The sequence below is a fragment of the Microcaecilia unicolor genome, chromosome 4 (assembly GCF_901765095.1).
Source record: "Microcaecilia unicolor chromosome 4, aMicUni1.1, whole genome shotgun sequence".
NCBI lineage: Eukaryota > Metazoa > Chordata > Amphibia > Gymnophiona > Siphonopidae > Microcaecilia > Microcaecilia unicolor.
The window spans coordinates 259,901,545-259,916,432 of record NC_044034.1 but is presented as its reverse complement, the minus strand read 5'-3'; the positions used below and the strand labels follow the sequence as shown (position 1 = coordinate 259,916,432).

The 14,888-nt window shown below is 41.9% G+C and overlaps 1 protein-coding gene across 1 annotated transcript in view; it reads left to right on the top strand.

The window, feature by feature from the left end:
• UXS1 (UDP-glucuronate decarboxylase 1) overlaps positions 1–14,395 on the top strand; it is a 130,792-nt gene extending 116,397 nt beyond the window's left edge. The window contains 4 exon segments of the mRNA XM_030201461.1: positions 1,008–1,068; positions 8,602–8,659; positions 12,757–12,860; positions 14,100–14,395. Of these exon segments, the coding sequence (XP_030057321.1) occupies positions 1,008–1,068; positions 8,602–8,659; positions 12,757–12,860; positions 14,100–14,231 (355 nt within the window). The 3' untranslated portion in view covers positions 14,232–14,395.
• The last annotated feature ends 493 nt before the right edge of the window (positions 14,396–14,888 follow it).

Sequence of the window (14,888 nt, the reverse complement as noted above, 5' to 3'; positions counted from 1 at the left end):
TTCTTCATGGGGATAATTTCTAGGCACATCTTCAGTCCTTTATTAGGATAAATCAAGCATGCTTATTTAGAATTTAGTTACTCCAAGTTGCACACCTTTAGTTATCATTAAAATTCTCCAAATACTACTTCAGGTCCAAAAGGCATTTCTAGATTTTAATCCCAGGGGGAAGGGGATGATGGTTAATCCAAATCATCAAGCAGTGGAGATCATGATGATGTCATTGACTATACAGAGGAGATTGCAAGTTTGCAAGTCCTTCTATTGTTGGATGAATATGAGACAAGCAGAAGCCAGTCTGTTGGACTTGGCATTAATATACTTGAGGTTATCAATAATGCATCATGAGGATCTGGAAGTTTAGTATGAAAACTCAATCATAGTGGTGCATAGTATGCTGCTAAAATATAAACTAGGACTTATGCAGCAGTGTCCAAAGTGCTAAGAAAAGTACTAAGACTGAAGCCATCGTATAAGGCACTCTGTGGTCTGGATTTTATCTTGGGTATTCTCAAGACGAGATTGTTATACCAGGGCTAAACAGCCTTACCATGGATCTAATTGGGTATGCTGTGACAAAGGGTACAAAGACTTACGCAACCAACACTTATTGATTTCTGTAGTTCATTCAGGTTGAAAGTATGGTGATTAAAACATGGTGGCACCATATGTAATCTTATTAAGTAAGATCAAGATTAAGTTGCCACCAGTCTGAGGTCCTTTCCTCCATTTATGATCAATTCATTTTCTGCATTTTTATGATTTGATCCGCTATCGTCTGTTGGAAGTATGTTATGTAGACCAATAAATCAAATTTCTACTTTAATTATGGGTTATTTTTGGCATCAAAATGTGAAACATGTACAAGGGTGTGGAGACTGTTACATTTTTATTTGCCTAATAACAATATTATCTTTAGTTGGTTAATTCAGCTACCTCTTTTATAACATGATATAATAGAAAAATTATTTTCCATCAAATTTGTTTCTCCCTTTACTTTTGTCCAGCGATCTTGTGAATGGTTTAGTGGGCTTGATGAACAGCAATGTCAGTAGTCCTGTTAACTTGGTAAGTGAAACATTTTTTTACCCTTGTGCATTTTCCATTTTTGCAGTGTTCTTTAATAATACGTCTAGTAGCGCTATAGAAATGATAACTAGTAGTAGTAATACCTCATACTGAGATCTTATCAGGACTTAACCAGCTCGTCATCCTAGTCTTCCTTTCCCCAGAGTAGAGGCAGCCAAAATAGAGCCCTGTTCTTCTGCTGAGTCCCCACTAGAATCCCTGAGGCACTTAACCTCCCCAGAGATCCCTTGAGGACAGACCTCCACTTGCCTCAGAGCCCTTGGGCTTGGTTCTGCAGTCCCTTGAGGCCCTGGTGGAGGCAAACAGAAAGGGCCTGGTAAAACTGCAGTGTAGATCAGTGGGGGTGGAAGGACCGCCCCCCCCCCATTCCGAGAGCCAGACACTGACCCTATAGAGCCATATGGAATCCTGGTGGGTCAGTAGCAAAGTGGTTGCCCTTCTGTCAAAAATGAGACTCCTCTGAGATGTACTGTCAACTACAGCAGCTCTGAAGAGCCTCCAGAGCCACCTCTACTGTGGAATCCCTATCTCATTTAGGGTAGTAGGAACTACTGGTGTTGCAAACATACCAATGCCACCTGCCCTGCAACGCCTGCTGAGAAGAATCCTGCTGCACAAATACTGACAAGTTCAAGACTGGGCTACTCCTTATATTGGTGATGCCGTTGGAAAATTCAGCTTCTCTTTCTCCATCTGCTGGTAGGGTGGCACAGTCTATTTGTTTGAGTTGGTCTAGCCAGGAGTCAACGAAAGGAAATTATCAAGCATGACAAAATTTCACCTTATTGAGATCTTCTCAGGGCGTTTGCTTCATCTGTGTAAAGAACACGGGGTATGTCCAGAATTGAGGCACCAGAGTTACATTTTGTGCATCCTCCAGGCCACCTCCAGTAAGCCCGTTCCTTTCTATTTTCACAGTTCCTAGCTTGGAGTTGAATGCTACGTGGAATAAATATCTTACACAAATTTATTTTTTGTCATGATATACTGAACTCTAGTGGTTGAGTTTTTATTCTTGTCAACCAAACAGAACTTGGAAAGCATTATATAAAGGGGTAGAGAATGTCCTTGTTTGGCGGCAAAATTAATTCTCTGAAAATTTAACAGAATGGAATGAAACTTGTGGGAAAAACTCGGTATAAAGTTCAAACACAGACCAAATCAGACTGGGTGTTCCAGAGAAATAAACTCTCCAAAACAATGGCCCAGTGCCTTTCTGTGGGACAAGGAGTTTTGAGCTTATGTAGCATAGCAACTTAAATATAATTTAAAATAACAGTTGGGGAATTGCTTCTTTCAGACTGCCTCTCCCTGTTCTATACTCTCAACCCTAATTTCCCACACCCCCAAAATCTACCCCTCCTGCAACTGCCCCACCACCCCACAAACTACTCCAGTTACCCTGCATGGGCACACAAGATGCAGAAGCACATACAGAATATTCAACACACATAACCACATGTACACTGCAGACATGTAGTATAGAGCACATGCACATAATATATAACCACATTCACATTGCGCATACAACCACGTGCGTGCTGCAAAACATTCACCACGCACACACACACATGTGCCATACAGATTATGGTGTGCCATACAGATTATGGTGTGCATACATCACAGATCATTTCTTAGCTGTGATGTGCTATTTAGATATATAAATGCATTTCTTTCCTTTTTGTTATTTCTACTATGAAATCTACTGATTTGTATGGCTTTCTTGTTGGTTGCTATGTGGACTGCCAATTAGTAACACAGTAGATGACGATAAAGACTTGTATGGTTCATCCAGTCTGCCCAAGAAGATAAACTCATCACATAAGGTACGAGGTGATACAACATATGTATATCTCATCTTGATTTGTCCATTCTATTTTCAGGACATAGACCGTAGAAATCTGCCCGGCGCCGTCATTGAAGCCCTTGAAAAGCTCCATTCCAGCCCATTCAAATCTATCCAGTTACGATCGGGGCACAGAGCATAGAAGTCTGCCCAGTACTGGCTTTGCTTCCAGTTCATAGAAGTCTGCCCAGTACTGGCTTTGCTTCCAGTTACCAGTGTTGCCACCTAGTCTCCACTAAGCTTCTTTGGATCAAGTCCTTCTAAACAAGATTCCTACGTGTTTATCCCACGCATTTTTGAATTCCGTTAGTTTTCATTTCCACCCGCCATGGGAGGGCATTCCGAAGTATCCACCACCCTCTAAAAAAAAGTTTGAACAAGTTCCTAAAAGAAAAATCGATAAGCTATTATTAACATGGACTTGGGAAAATCCATTGCTTATTTCTAGAATAAGCAGCATAAAATTGGTTTGACTTAGGATCTTGCCAGGTACTTGTGACCTGGATTGGCCACTGTTGGGAACAGGATACTGGGCTTGATGGACCTTCGGTCTGTCCCAGTATGGCAGTGCTTATGTTCTTAATATTTGTTGCCCTGGGTGGGGCTAGATTAAGGCACTGGCAAACTAGGAGCATATCTAGGGTCCAAAGTTTAGATGGGCCTGTCTGACATACTCAGGAGCTTAGGATTGAAAACTGGCTTTTTTTTCAGGATTTTACTGACTTTTACTGCTCTCTGGCTCTTCCAGCAGGAGGTCGATTACGCTTGTTTTACCACAGGTGGGATTAAATAATCGGGGATCCCTGGGTGCTAGAGTGGAAGAGTAGCTTAATGGTTAGAGCAGTAGCCTGAGAACCAGGGGAACTGGTTTCAAGTCCCAGTGCAACTCCATGTGATTTTGGGTAAGTCACTTAACCCGCCATTGCTCCAGGTACAAATAAATACCTGTATATAATATGCAGACCGCTTTGAATGTAACCATAGAAAAATGGTATATCAAATTCCATACCCTTTCTCTTTTCCTTATTCAAGATGGGTACACCCTAAAGTTGCTCAGGCTCTTCCCTGAAGCCTTTGTGGCAAACTTTGGGCGGGTTGACTCGCTTGAAGGTGGCAGTCCCTGTGTCTCTGGAAGAAATAAGAACAGGTTGCTATACAAGTTATTTTGTGGTGTCTGAGAAGGAAAGCATTGTTTGATCTATTCTGGATATAAAGTATGTCCAGAGTGGAGGAGTGGCCTAGTGGTTAGAGCACTGGCCTTGCAATCCAGAGGTGGCCAGTTCAAATCCCACTGCTGCTCCTTGTGATCTTGGGCAAGTCACTTAACCCTCCATTGCCTCAGGTACAAACTTAGATTGTGAGCCCTCCTGGGACAGAGAAATATCCAGTGTACCCGAATGTAACTCACCTTGAGCTACTACTGAAAAAGGTGTGAGCAAAATTTAAATAAATAAACCGGTCTCAAAGTTCCAAGCTTTTGAATGGAAAGTTAATGAAAGTGGTACAGCCAGGAGAATTCCTGATGTCTTTTGATAAGACAGAGGCTTATTTGCATATTCCCATCAGAGCATCTGCCTCCCAGTATTGGGCCACCACTTCCAGTTTTATACTTTTCCTTTTGGCCTTGCTACAATGCCCAGGACCTTTCTCAAGAATATGTAGTAGTGGCAGCGGCCCTGCAGAAAGAAAGTATTTTGGTCCATCCCAGTTGATTGAAGTGAAGTCCTTAAAAGAAAGATTCCTGAAGTGCCGCAGTTGTTGCGGGCGTCTGGGATGGGTGACCATCCTCACCAAGCGTCGTCTCGGCCCATCTCAAGTTCTGGAGTACTTGGGAGCCAAGTTAGGTGCTCATCAGGGAAAGTGTTTCTTCCAAGGGAAAGGATCTTGAAGCTGCTGCAAATGTAAGTGCACACTTTGATAGCTCTTCCCATCTGGATGAAGTGGCATTAACTGGAGGTAGTGGGCTATATAGTGGCAATGATGGAGATGGTGCGTTGGGCCAGGTTTCACATGAGATCTCTGCAGTGGATGTTGCTATTGTGGTTGATTTTTTCTTTCTCTAGATGCTTTGAAAAACCTTTTCTGATGTTTGAGTCACTAATCTTTCCAGAGGGAAGAGTTTGGAGAATCTGTTCTGGAGAGTAGTAGCAAAGGATGCAAGTTTTGTTGGTTGGGGGGCGCATTGTCTGAGCAGATGAGACTAGGGCAACGGCTCAGCTTAGAAAGCAAACTGGTTGTTCAACCATCTGGAGTAGTGAGCAGTTTAGTTGGCCTTGTTGGAGTTTGTGCCCCAGTTCAAAACAGGAGTGACAAAATCACAGAAGTGGAAAGAACAGCAGTATCCCACGGATAGTCTCAGGAGCAGGAGAAAAGTGGGAACAGAATCAGGCTCTTTGAAAAACAGACCGAGGACATTCAATATTGAAGGAAGACTCTACAAGATACCCTGTTTTGGCAATGGAAGTGCCTTCTTCAGGAGTCTGCACAGATTACAGAAACAAAAAAAATCTTAAAATAACATTAAAAATGTAGAAAACTAAAAAGTATTAAAAATGTATAACAATATCAAAGTACTGGAGAACTATAACATTGAAATACTAAATTTAAAACAATGTGTGTGTGTATATGTATTGTAAAGATGAGGTTTCTGCTCCCACTCTCCAGCAGGCCTCACTGGCCTGTGGCCTCTGAACAGGACTCCAAACAGTTTCTTCCTTTCAAGCTCCTGGGCCCCTTTTTCACTCAGGGTGAGCTGGTTCTCAGTATGCAAATTGTATGCAGATTAGCATGTTATCCTTTCACGCTCAGGGTGACCTGGTTCTCCAGAGGCAAAATTAAACAGGTCTTAACAACAGCATATTCAGGCAATTCTTTATTCCAGCCCCTGGGCACAGTTCTTCTAGCTTAAATACTTTATACATTTACATATCTTCACACTGAGCCTCCCCACACAGATTCCTGGGCTCAGTACTAGCTTCAATTTTTGGGGACTCCCAACCCCAGGCTTTGCAGCCTGCTTCTCTCAGTACTTTGGACACACAGTCCTTCCTTTGAACACACAGTTCTTTACCAGTACTGGGGACACACAGTCCTTCCTCCTTTGAACACACAGTTCTATAAGTACTGAGGACACACAGTCCAACACTAATGCTTTAGGGACTTCTTACCCCAGGATTTTGAGCCTGCTTGTCTCCTTTGGACACACCGTCCACCACAAGTCCATAGGGTTAGCCAGTATCTTTCAGGGGGATCTCTCTTCCCCTGCTGCCAGCTCACTTCTCTTCCTTTCAACCTCAGGTGAGGTATAAAGTGGAATAATTAACTACACAGGACCCAGCCCATAACCTCCTACACCTGTGGACCTCCCAGGGCTCTCCCCGGTCCTAGCGACCTCCACCTACTCTCCTACTAGCGCCCTCTAGTGGCCTACCCCGGATAGGACAGCCTCATACTTATCACAATATGTATATACTAGTAAGAAAGGCTTGTTTCTGTTTTAAAGGAAACGGGCGCTAGCAAGGTTTTCCTCGGAGTGTGTATGTGTGAGAGTGACTGTGTGAGAGAGAGTGAATGTGCGAGTGTGTGTGTGTGACAGAGAGAGAGTGAGACTGGGGTGCGAGTGTGTGTGTGAGAATGAGAGTATGTGCCAGGGTCCCCCCTCCCTCCCAGTTCCAGGGTCGTCGTCGTCGTCCCCCGGTCTGTCTCCCAGTTGCAGGGTCTCCTCCCTCCCAGTTGCAGGGGGCCCCCCTCCCTCCCTTCCTTCCTTCCTTCCTCCCTTTTTCCCAGTTGCAGAGTCCTCCCTCCCTCCCTCCCTCCCAGTTGCTATCCAGTTGAAACAGCTTTAGACTTGTTTCAGATGGAACAACAATTTAAAAACGACAATGTGAAGCAGCAGCTCCTAGGTGTGCTTGTTTTTGAGTGTATACCAATGACGGCTGCGTAGGGGAGTGGAAACAGAGATTAACCAATGGGCTTCCTTGCTTACCGTAGAGTTGCTTTGCTCACTTCCACTCCTGTCTATGAAACGTCCTGCAGCATCTCATAGGTGTGCTTGCTTTGTTTTTATTTAATGGGGATGACTGCTGCGCTGGATTTGGACCCGCTGCTCTTTCCCTCCCCCCTCTTCCCAATTGCCAGTGGACCCCGACCCCCACCCTGAGCCCTCAGCCGCCTCCTCCACATTGGACTCTCGCCACCCTCCCTCTTCGTCCACTCCGACAGTCCGAATCCGGACTTGGAGAGAAGAGGGATGGCGACGGCAGTTTTTTTAGGCCGGTTAGTGTTTGCGGGTGGTTCGGGAGGTTGGCAGCCAGTGTCGAGCGATTCCTAGGCACGGGGGGGGGGGGGGGGAGTAGGGAAACACGCGGCTCCTCCCCCTGCCTGGGTCGCTGTTTGCTGCTGGCTTGGTCGCGGTTGGTTGCTGTGCGTCTGGCTGGTGACGTCAGTTTTATCTACTCCATGAAGCAGACCACCTCCGAGGAAGCCACAGTTCCAGGCAGCCTCAGAACATTGGAGGTGAGAATTATTATATAGGATATGTGTGTATATATATATATATATATATATATGTGTGTGTGTGTATGCATAACCTTAGAAGCGCACATGAATTTTCATGTGTAAATTTAGCAAAATGAAAAGTAATAAAATGTAATAATAAGGGAATAAAATCTATACTGCAGAAATAGACAAGTATCGCATTATTAAAAAGACGTGTTCAAATAAAAGGGAATGTTTTAAAAACCCATTGTATCAGAGGTGTTTGTGCATGATGAGCAGAACACTCCTTGATCCTACCCAATGAGATTTGTATGGCGGCTACTTGGACAAAGGAGTGCATGAATGCGCGACAAGCTAGGTTGGATGTTCAGTCGTGGGAAGACACAGCCTTGGGAGCTGGCACAATCCCACCTGAGTTAAATGAATACTGCTTCAAGCATTTGGACTGGCGTGGTGAGGAAGATTAAAGTTAGAGCTTATGTGCTAATTTTCTTTCCTTGAGTCCCTGTAGAGCAATTCAGAACCTACCCTTGATTGCTGGCAGAGTGGAAAAAGTGTAAGGAGTGGGGGTGGGGAATGGAGGTTGTCTGGGGCATTGGTGCTCTTCTCCATCTTAATGGTGGTCAAGAAAAAAAAAAGATAAAAGAAAATGCATTATGCAGTTGTTTGGCTCAGTTTGTCTGTTGGGAATTGAGTGCCCTGGGGTGGGGGTGGGGGGGGGGCAGTTTTATGAAATACATGCTCAACAGAGTTCTTAGGGAATAACATGACAGTTCAATCTCCCACCTTCTGGTAGGAGAGCATAACCCAAATGTCTGGACTGGTCTGAAGGGACTCAAAATTAGTAAATAAGCTCTAATTTAACCTTTACATTCCTAATGCCACTAGTCCATCAGGCTCTGCTCCTTTAAGGGAAAAGATCCAATGGAATTGTGTTACTAAAAATACATAAATAAAATACTACTGGGATGGGACAGAGGGAGCAGCCTTTTCAGTCTGGCACTTAAGAAGCTGTCTGCATTCTATCTGCATTGCCTGGTGGGAGATTCAGGCCTGTACATAGTGCTGATCTTACTCCTTTCTTGATGCTTTGCACAGTCTTATTTTTCACCTCATATCACATATAATTTTAATTTGTTTTATAATTGGCTATTTTTTTTTTCCTTTAGGGAAATCCTGAAGAACATACCATTTTAGAATTTGCCAGGTTAATTAAAAACCTTGTAGGTAAGTATAATTAGTGCATAATGGAAATTCACTGTGTTTGGAATAGATGTTCACAGTTCTTAGCTTCATAATATTTACATTGTTAAAAAATATATATTTTAAATGTTGATCTTTGCTCTCCTGAATGGAAGTTTTATCAGATGTGTGAATTTGTTTATAGAATCTATTCTTAAATGGTTATTAGATGAAAAACATAATGTCCTGGTAGGTGCTTATCTGCTCACACGGTATGCCTTGATATAAAAGCTAGAGTGGACTCCAGACACACCAAACTTTCCATTTTGTATTTCAAACATGACTACTTTGGTAAAATGGAGGGTAGAAGAATAAAAAAGTTATGGAAATGGCAAAAGATTGTAGTGTAAGGAATGTAAATAAAAGCAAGAGGAAAGGGACCCTGATTATGGTTCTCCAGGGAAATGGCTGAGAAAGGTAAAAAGAGACTGAGGGAGAGCAATAGCATCGTTTGGTGGTGGGGAGGAATATGGGTTGAAGGAGAAAGTGGGGGAAGCAAACTTTATTTTTAGTTATATGAATTGCTCTGTGTGTATCTGAACAGCCAGGGTGGCTGTATGTTGTCAAAAAGGCCTCCTTCCCTACCCCAACCCCCCCCCCCCCCCCCCCCCCCCCCCCTCTGATTCAGGGCACTGGGTACTTTACCCATTGCTGGTACTAGCTCTTTTGTGAAGATTTATGCCATAATGGCCTCTGCATTAAAAGCGGTGAAAATCTTTGCCATGAGCAACTGGTATATGCCTCCCCAGTTGCATTTATGACCTTCCCCACCTCCCTTCTTCTCCCACCTTTGCCATTCCTGCTGCTTCCAAGGACCAATAGTAATGAGTTAAAACAAAAAAAGGCGGAGTATGTGTGTGTGGCTGCTTCCCTTATGCACACCTCCGCTTGTCCTGCCCCTTCCAATGTAGACTTCTAATTTTGGAGAGGGCGGAACCAACAGAGCCAGCAGCAGCACGCACATCTTGAATTAGCAGCCCTGTGCCAGTTTCTTCTTTTTTTAACTCCTGGTACTGGGAGGTAGGTGTTGGGGGATGGGTGGGTAAAACAAGATGCTGGGTGTGGGGACAACAGGAATTGCTGTATCAGGAAGGAAGAAGTAGGTTAGGATATGGTGGCTTGGGGTGGGGTGGACGCAGGAGGGGGGTAGAGTGAAATAAGTGGGGAATGCTGGGTTATGGAGTGGATAGGTTGTTCAGAGATGCTGGACAGGGGAGGAGGCAGAGAAAAATGTTGGATGAAAAAGGATTGAGTTGGGACAGAGAATAGATGTCGGGTAAAAAGGGGATTGAGAGAGGGCAGAGAAGTTGTTAGGTGAAAAGGGAATGAGAGGGCTGGGGTGAGAGGAAAAAACATTGAAAGTTTTAGATAGACTCAGTAAAGGGAAATTGAAGATTGGATAGTATGAATGAATGAAAGGCAGAAAAATAAATTAAAGAAAGCTGAAAGGAAAAGATCAATATTGGAGATGGATGTAGTGAAAGTGATACCCACAGATATCTAAAGGAAACCTCAGCCCATTGCAGTGGAAAAGACTCCCCCCAAATCCCTTTTTTAAACCCTCGCCAATAGGTAATGCTTCTGATTTTAGTAGTGTCAATTTAAATCTGGAAACGTCCCCATATTCCTTAAAACTCTTCATTAATGTTGTCAGAGATTCCCAGGGATCAGTGAGATGGACCAGCAAATCGTCAGCACTGCTAGTGACATTTTTAAAACTAAGCCCCCCAGGGACAGAAAAATACATATTTTACCTGAATGTACTGTATAAGAAACTTGCAACCCTGAATTCTGCTGAAGCAGTGTAGATTGTTGTAGTAGCTATTTTTCTGTCCTTGGAGAGCTTACAGCTTAAAAGAAAAAAAAATTACAAACGGCTGAAGTGGGATTTGAGCCTGGGTCCCCTGGTTCTCAGCCCACTGCTTTCATTAGACTACTCCTCTGCTCTTCATGGATGTGTGTGTGGTCATTCTATAACCTGTACAATTCCTATGCAAAGATGTTCATGTGCCTTGTTTTGCCCCAGTCAAATGCAAAGTTTGTAAAATGGATGTTCATTCTGGATGTCTCATTAGTTTTAAAACACTCTCCTTTTCTAAAATACATGAGAAATGGACGTCCATATGTGACATACAGACTTGGACATTCATATTCTGAGCTGCTCTTTATAAGTTAAACCAACAAGTTTGAACTTAATCCAAGCTGCACTGGTAGTGCAAGCAAATTAGAAAAGAAGATGTTTAATATGTTATTTTATTTGCATTATTTTGAGATTTTGGCAAATAATTCAGTATGTATAATGCTATCAGCAGAGGCTACTGTCCCTTTACTGTTCACATAGGTGTTGCCTCAACCCCCAAGGATTTTAACTTGCCCTACCCATGGCATTCTATAGAGAGCACCTGAAAAGAAAGGTTAGCTAGAGCAGACTTGCTATTAATACCTTAGTAGGCTGACTAGTTTGCTTCGGGTACTCCCATTGTAAAAGCTATATGACATTCAGGGCCATAGCAAACTATATCTTCTTCTTGTGGAATTGCACACATCATGGTGGCACTCCATCCCCATGCAGCACAGAGTGCTTCCCTCCTCCCCCCACCAATTTACCATGAGCCATCTCCTTCTGTCTCTTTTTCTCCCCCCTTCCCCCTTCAGGAATCTCCTCTCTTCAGACCTTCTAGACACAAGTAAAAGATCGCATTCAGCAAGCACAGCGATTCTCCACAGAGCCCTTATGCTCAAGCGTGTTCCAGGCACAGCTGTGTTGACCCACCCTTTTGGCATATACTTCCTGTTGCTGTGTGAGCGAGACCCTGCAGTGTCTGGAATATGCTTGAGGGAAAGGCTCTGCAGAGCATCACTGTGCTTGCTGAACATGATCTTTTACCTGTGACTGGAAGGTTTGAAGAGAAGGGGATTCCCAGGGGAGGGGGGGACAGGTGTGTTTTGAGGGGCCACCAACCCTGATAACAATAGAAAGTTGATAGTCACCATTTTACAGAAAGTGAGTTGTAAATTGGATGGAAGTTATTTTGTTAGTACAAAACGTTTTAGCAAACCCTTAAATTTAATTGGAGAAAATATTTTAGTTCTAGATTTAGATGAATAAAAATGCCAAATCTTCTACACTTTTTCCAATATTTCACTTGCTGATATTGATAGTGCCATCAATGAAGAACGTTTGAAGCTTCATCCGATAACACATTAGCGCATAGGAGAACAGCTTCACCAGATCGTTTACCCCTCACCAAATGATGCTAACATCAAATACTGTACAAATGGGGCTATTGCAAGAGCAATTGTGAGGTTGAGCAAATATGATCCTTGTAAGGATTCGATGATCAATGGAAAGGAACATGCAAATCAGGAATTGGACAAACATTTAGAATACAGTACGTCTCAGTTTTTGGAGGCGATTAATCAAGGTTTGACCAAACCAACTAACTGTACTTTAATGGTTGCTGTTTACTGCTGGCCTGTCTTTCAGGAGTTAAAATATCCTCTAACCTAAAAGAGAAGTTCCTGCCATCACAGTTTCATAGATCATCATTTTTCAAAATCATGGCCTGTAACTCTTCTAGTGAAGCATATGTTTAAAATTATCAGAGATTTTGTAATTGCTTGGCTAAAAAGTAGTTCAAGAACTTACTACTAATGTCAATGAAAAGGATGAAGACCCATCAAAAATTAGTAGTATTTTAGTAGTAGTAAACACATACTGAAAACATATTTTGTCTCTTTTCTGTAATTGTAAGTGGTGTTCAAAGTAATTATGATGGGCTTGGTATGCAGGAAAACCACTTTTGGTCAGTCAGCCTACTCAGGTGTAGGCTGATTTACACCTTTCTCTGTAGAATTCTATGCCCCACCTTAACCTCCTCAAAAAGCTGAGTCACCGACTGCCAATGGTCACACTTGTATCTTGTAGTTCAACCTCAACCTTACATGGGAATGTTGGGAGGCTTTCTAAATCTACCATAATATCAAGCCCAAACATTTTATTGTCACAGTGACCTTCTCTGTATAAAAAATGTTGTAAACACAATTGTTCCATTTGCACTGTTCATGTTTACATTTGACAGGGAGTGGAAGTGAAATTCAGTTTCTATCAGAAGCACAAGATGATCCTCAAAGAAGGAAACCTGACATTAGGAAAGCAAAGTTGCTACTTGGTTGGGAACCTGTGGTATGTAAAATATGAAGGAATTAAATATGCATTTTAAATATAAAATATCACTTCAGCAGTCAACATTTTTAGCTGTTTTCCATTGATGGTTTGTAAAACTGCACCTTTTGATTTGAAGTTTGCAAAGATATTTGCTGTATTATAAGAAATGTGTTTTTTCATAATAGGTATAATAAATAGTAGTTAAGTTAATTACATTACATTTCATTTTCGGATGCCCTTCTCCTTTTCTACAAGACCCCATGATCACAGTGTAATTATCTAGTCTTAATGAATCTTTACCTTGCATTCAGACTGAGAAATCAGAGAAGAGAGAGCAATGATACTATAAAATAATATTGACAGTTTTTATAGGTCATATTGGTAAATGTAAATGACATTTGGGGGTGAGGTGGGGTCCTCTGATATACTCCAGTGTTGGAGGTGTACCTTTTGTGAGACGAACGCTGCTACTCAAACAGCAGCTGCCTCTGCCTACCCTATTTTTCTCAACTAGGTAGTGTAGCTATAAATACCCCTTTAATATTCTGTTTCTGCATTTTTGTAATTCACTTTTCCTTTTTGTCCAATTTGCATGTATCATTTCTTTGGGGGGGGCCCTTTTACAAAGGTGTGTAAGGGCCTATGCACATCCAGCGCGTGCCAAATCAGCATTACCGCCCAGCTACCGTGTGCCTCGGGGAGTAATTCTGAATTTGGAGCGTGCCAAAAACACGTGGTAGAAAATATTTTCTATTTTCTACCATGTGGCACTTTTCCAGCGATAAAAAGCAGTGAGCACGCTCTGCATGCCTACCACCCGGGTAGCACGTGAGACCTTACAGCTAAGTCAGTAGGTAGCGGTAAGGTCTCCAGCCTAAAACGTATGCGTGCTGGTTTTTATTTTGCTGCACATCCATTTTCCGGCCCATTTTTAAAAAAGGCCGTTTTTCCAGGATACGGTAAAAACTGGCCTGGCACACACTCAAAAGATATGCTCACACTGCTGCAGGCCACTTTTTGCCGTTGCTTAGTAAAAGGGCCCCTGGATGTTTATAATGAGGGCCATGTTTTTTAATTTAATTCTTTGGAGCATATTTTAATTCCCAGTAAAGCAGAATCTGCCTTTCTGAATCTAGGTTTTCTTGTAAACAACATTCTGATGTGCAACTGTTATAAGTTTATTACCTTTGTGGTATGGATCCTTATACTAAACTAATTTATCTCCCCCTTTTCCCTTTATTAAAAAAAAAAACACAGGTCCCATTAGAAGAAGGCTTAAATAAAACTATTCATTACTTCAGTAAAGAACTGGAGTACCAGGCAAATAATCAATACATTCCCAAACCAAAGCCTGCAAGAATAAAAAAAGGAAGATCAAGACATAACTGAACACTCCGCTCAGCACGATGGGACACCTATTTAAAGTTTTGCAGGATTTTTTTTTCTTTAAATAAAAAAGGACAACTTTAACAGGTATCATGAAGAACAAACTGGATTTTCATCCTGAAGCTTGCTTTAAAGAAATGGATGTGCCTAAAAAAAAAAAAAAAAAAGAGAAACTGCAATCCTTGCCTTGCACTTTTTAAATCTGTCATTTTATGTACACTAGAGTAGAAACATCAAGTTTTTTCTATCTTGTGAAGATTTTTTTTTTTTTTTTTTTTTTTTTTTGCTACTGTCTGTCTTTGGACAGTTAATATACTGGTTTCTTTTTGAAGCTGAAGATGCATATTTGGGTGGGAATTGCCAATTTATTTATGAAAATGGATACTTTAATAAATATGAGATGTTCTATGCATATATAAATAACGCTTTTAAAAAGCTTGAAGCATTGTCAGGACAAGAGGGCTCTAGCATTTCCTAGTGCATTTAGTTATTTGAGAATGAAAGATTTCCTGTTGAAGAGCTTTTCCACTTTAATTTGGAGGCTTTTTTAAGGATTAGATTTAGTTGCAAATTTTGAATTAGAAATATTTTTCATTGGTTGTCACAGATAAGGATATTTTGATTCACTACTGTATTGTGTGTACTCCAGGGAAAAGTTTA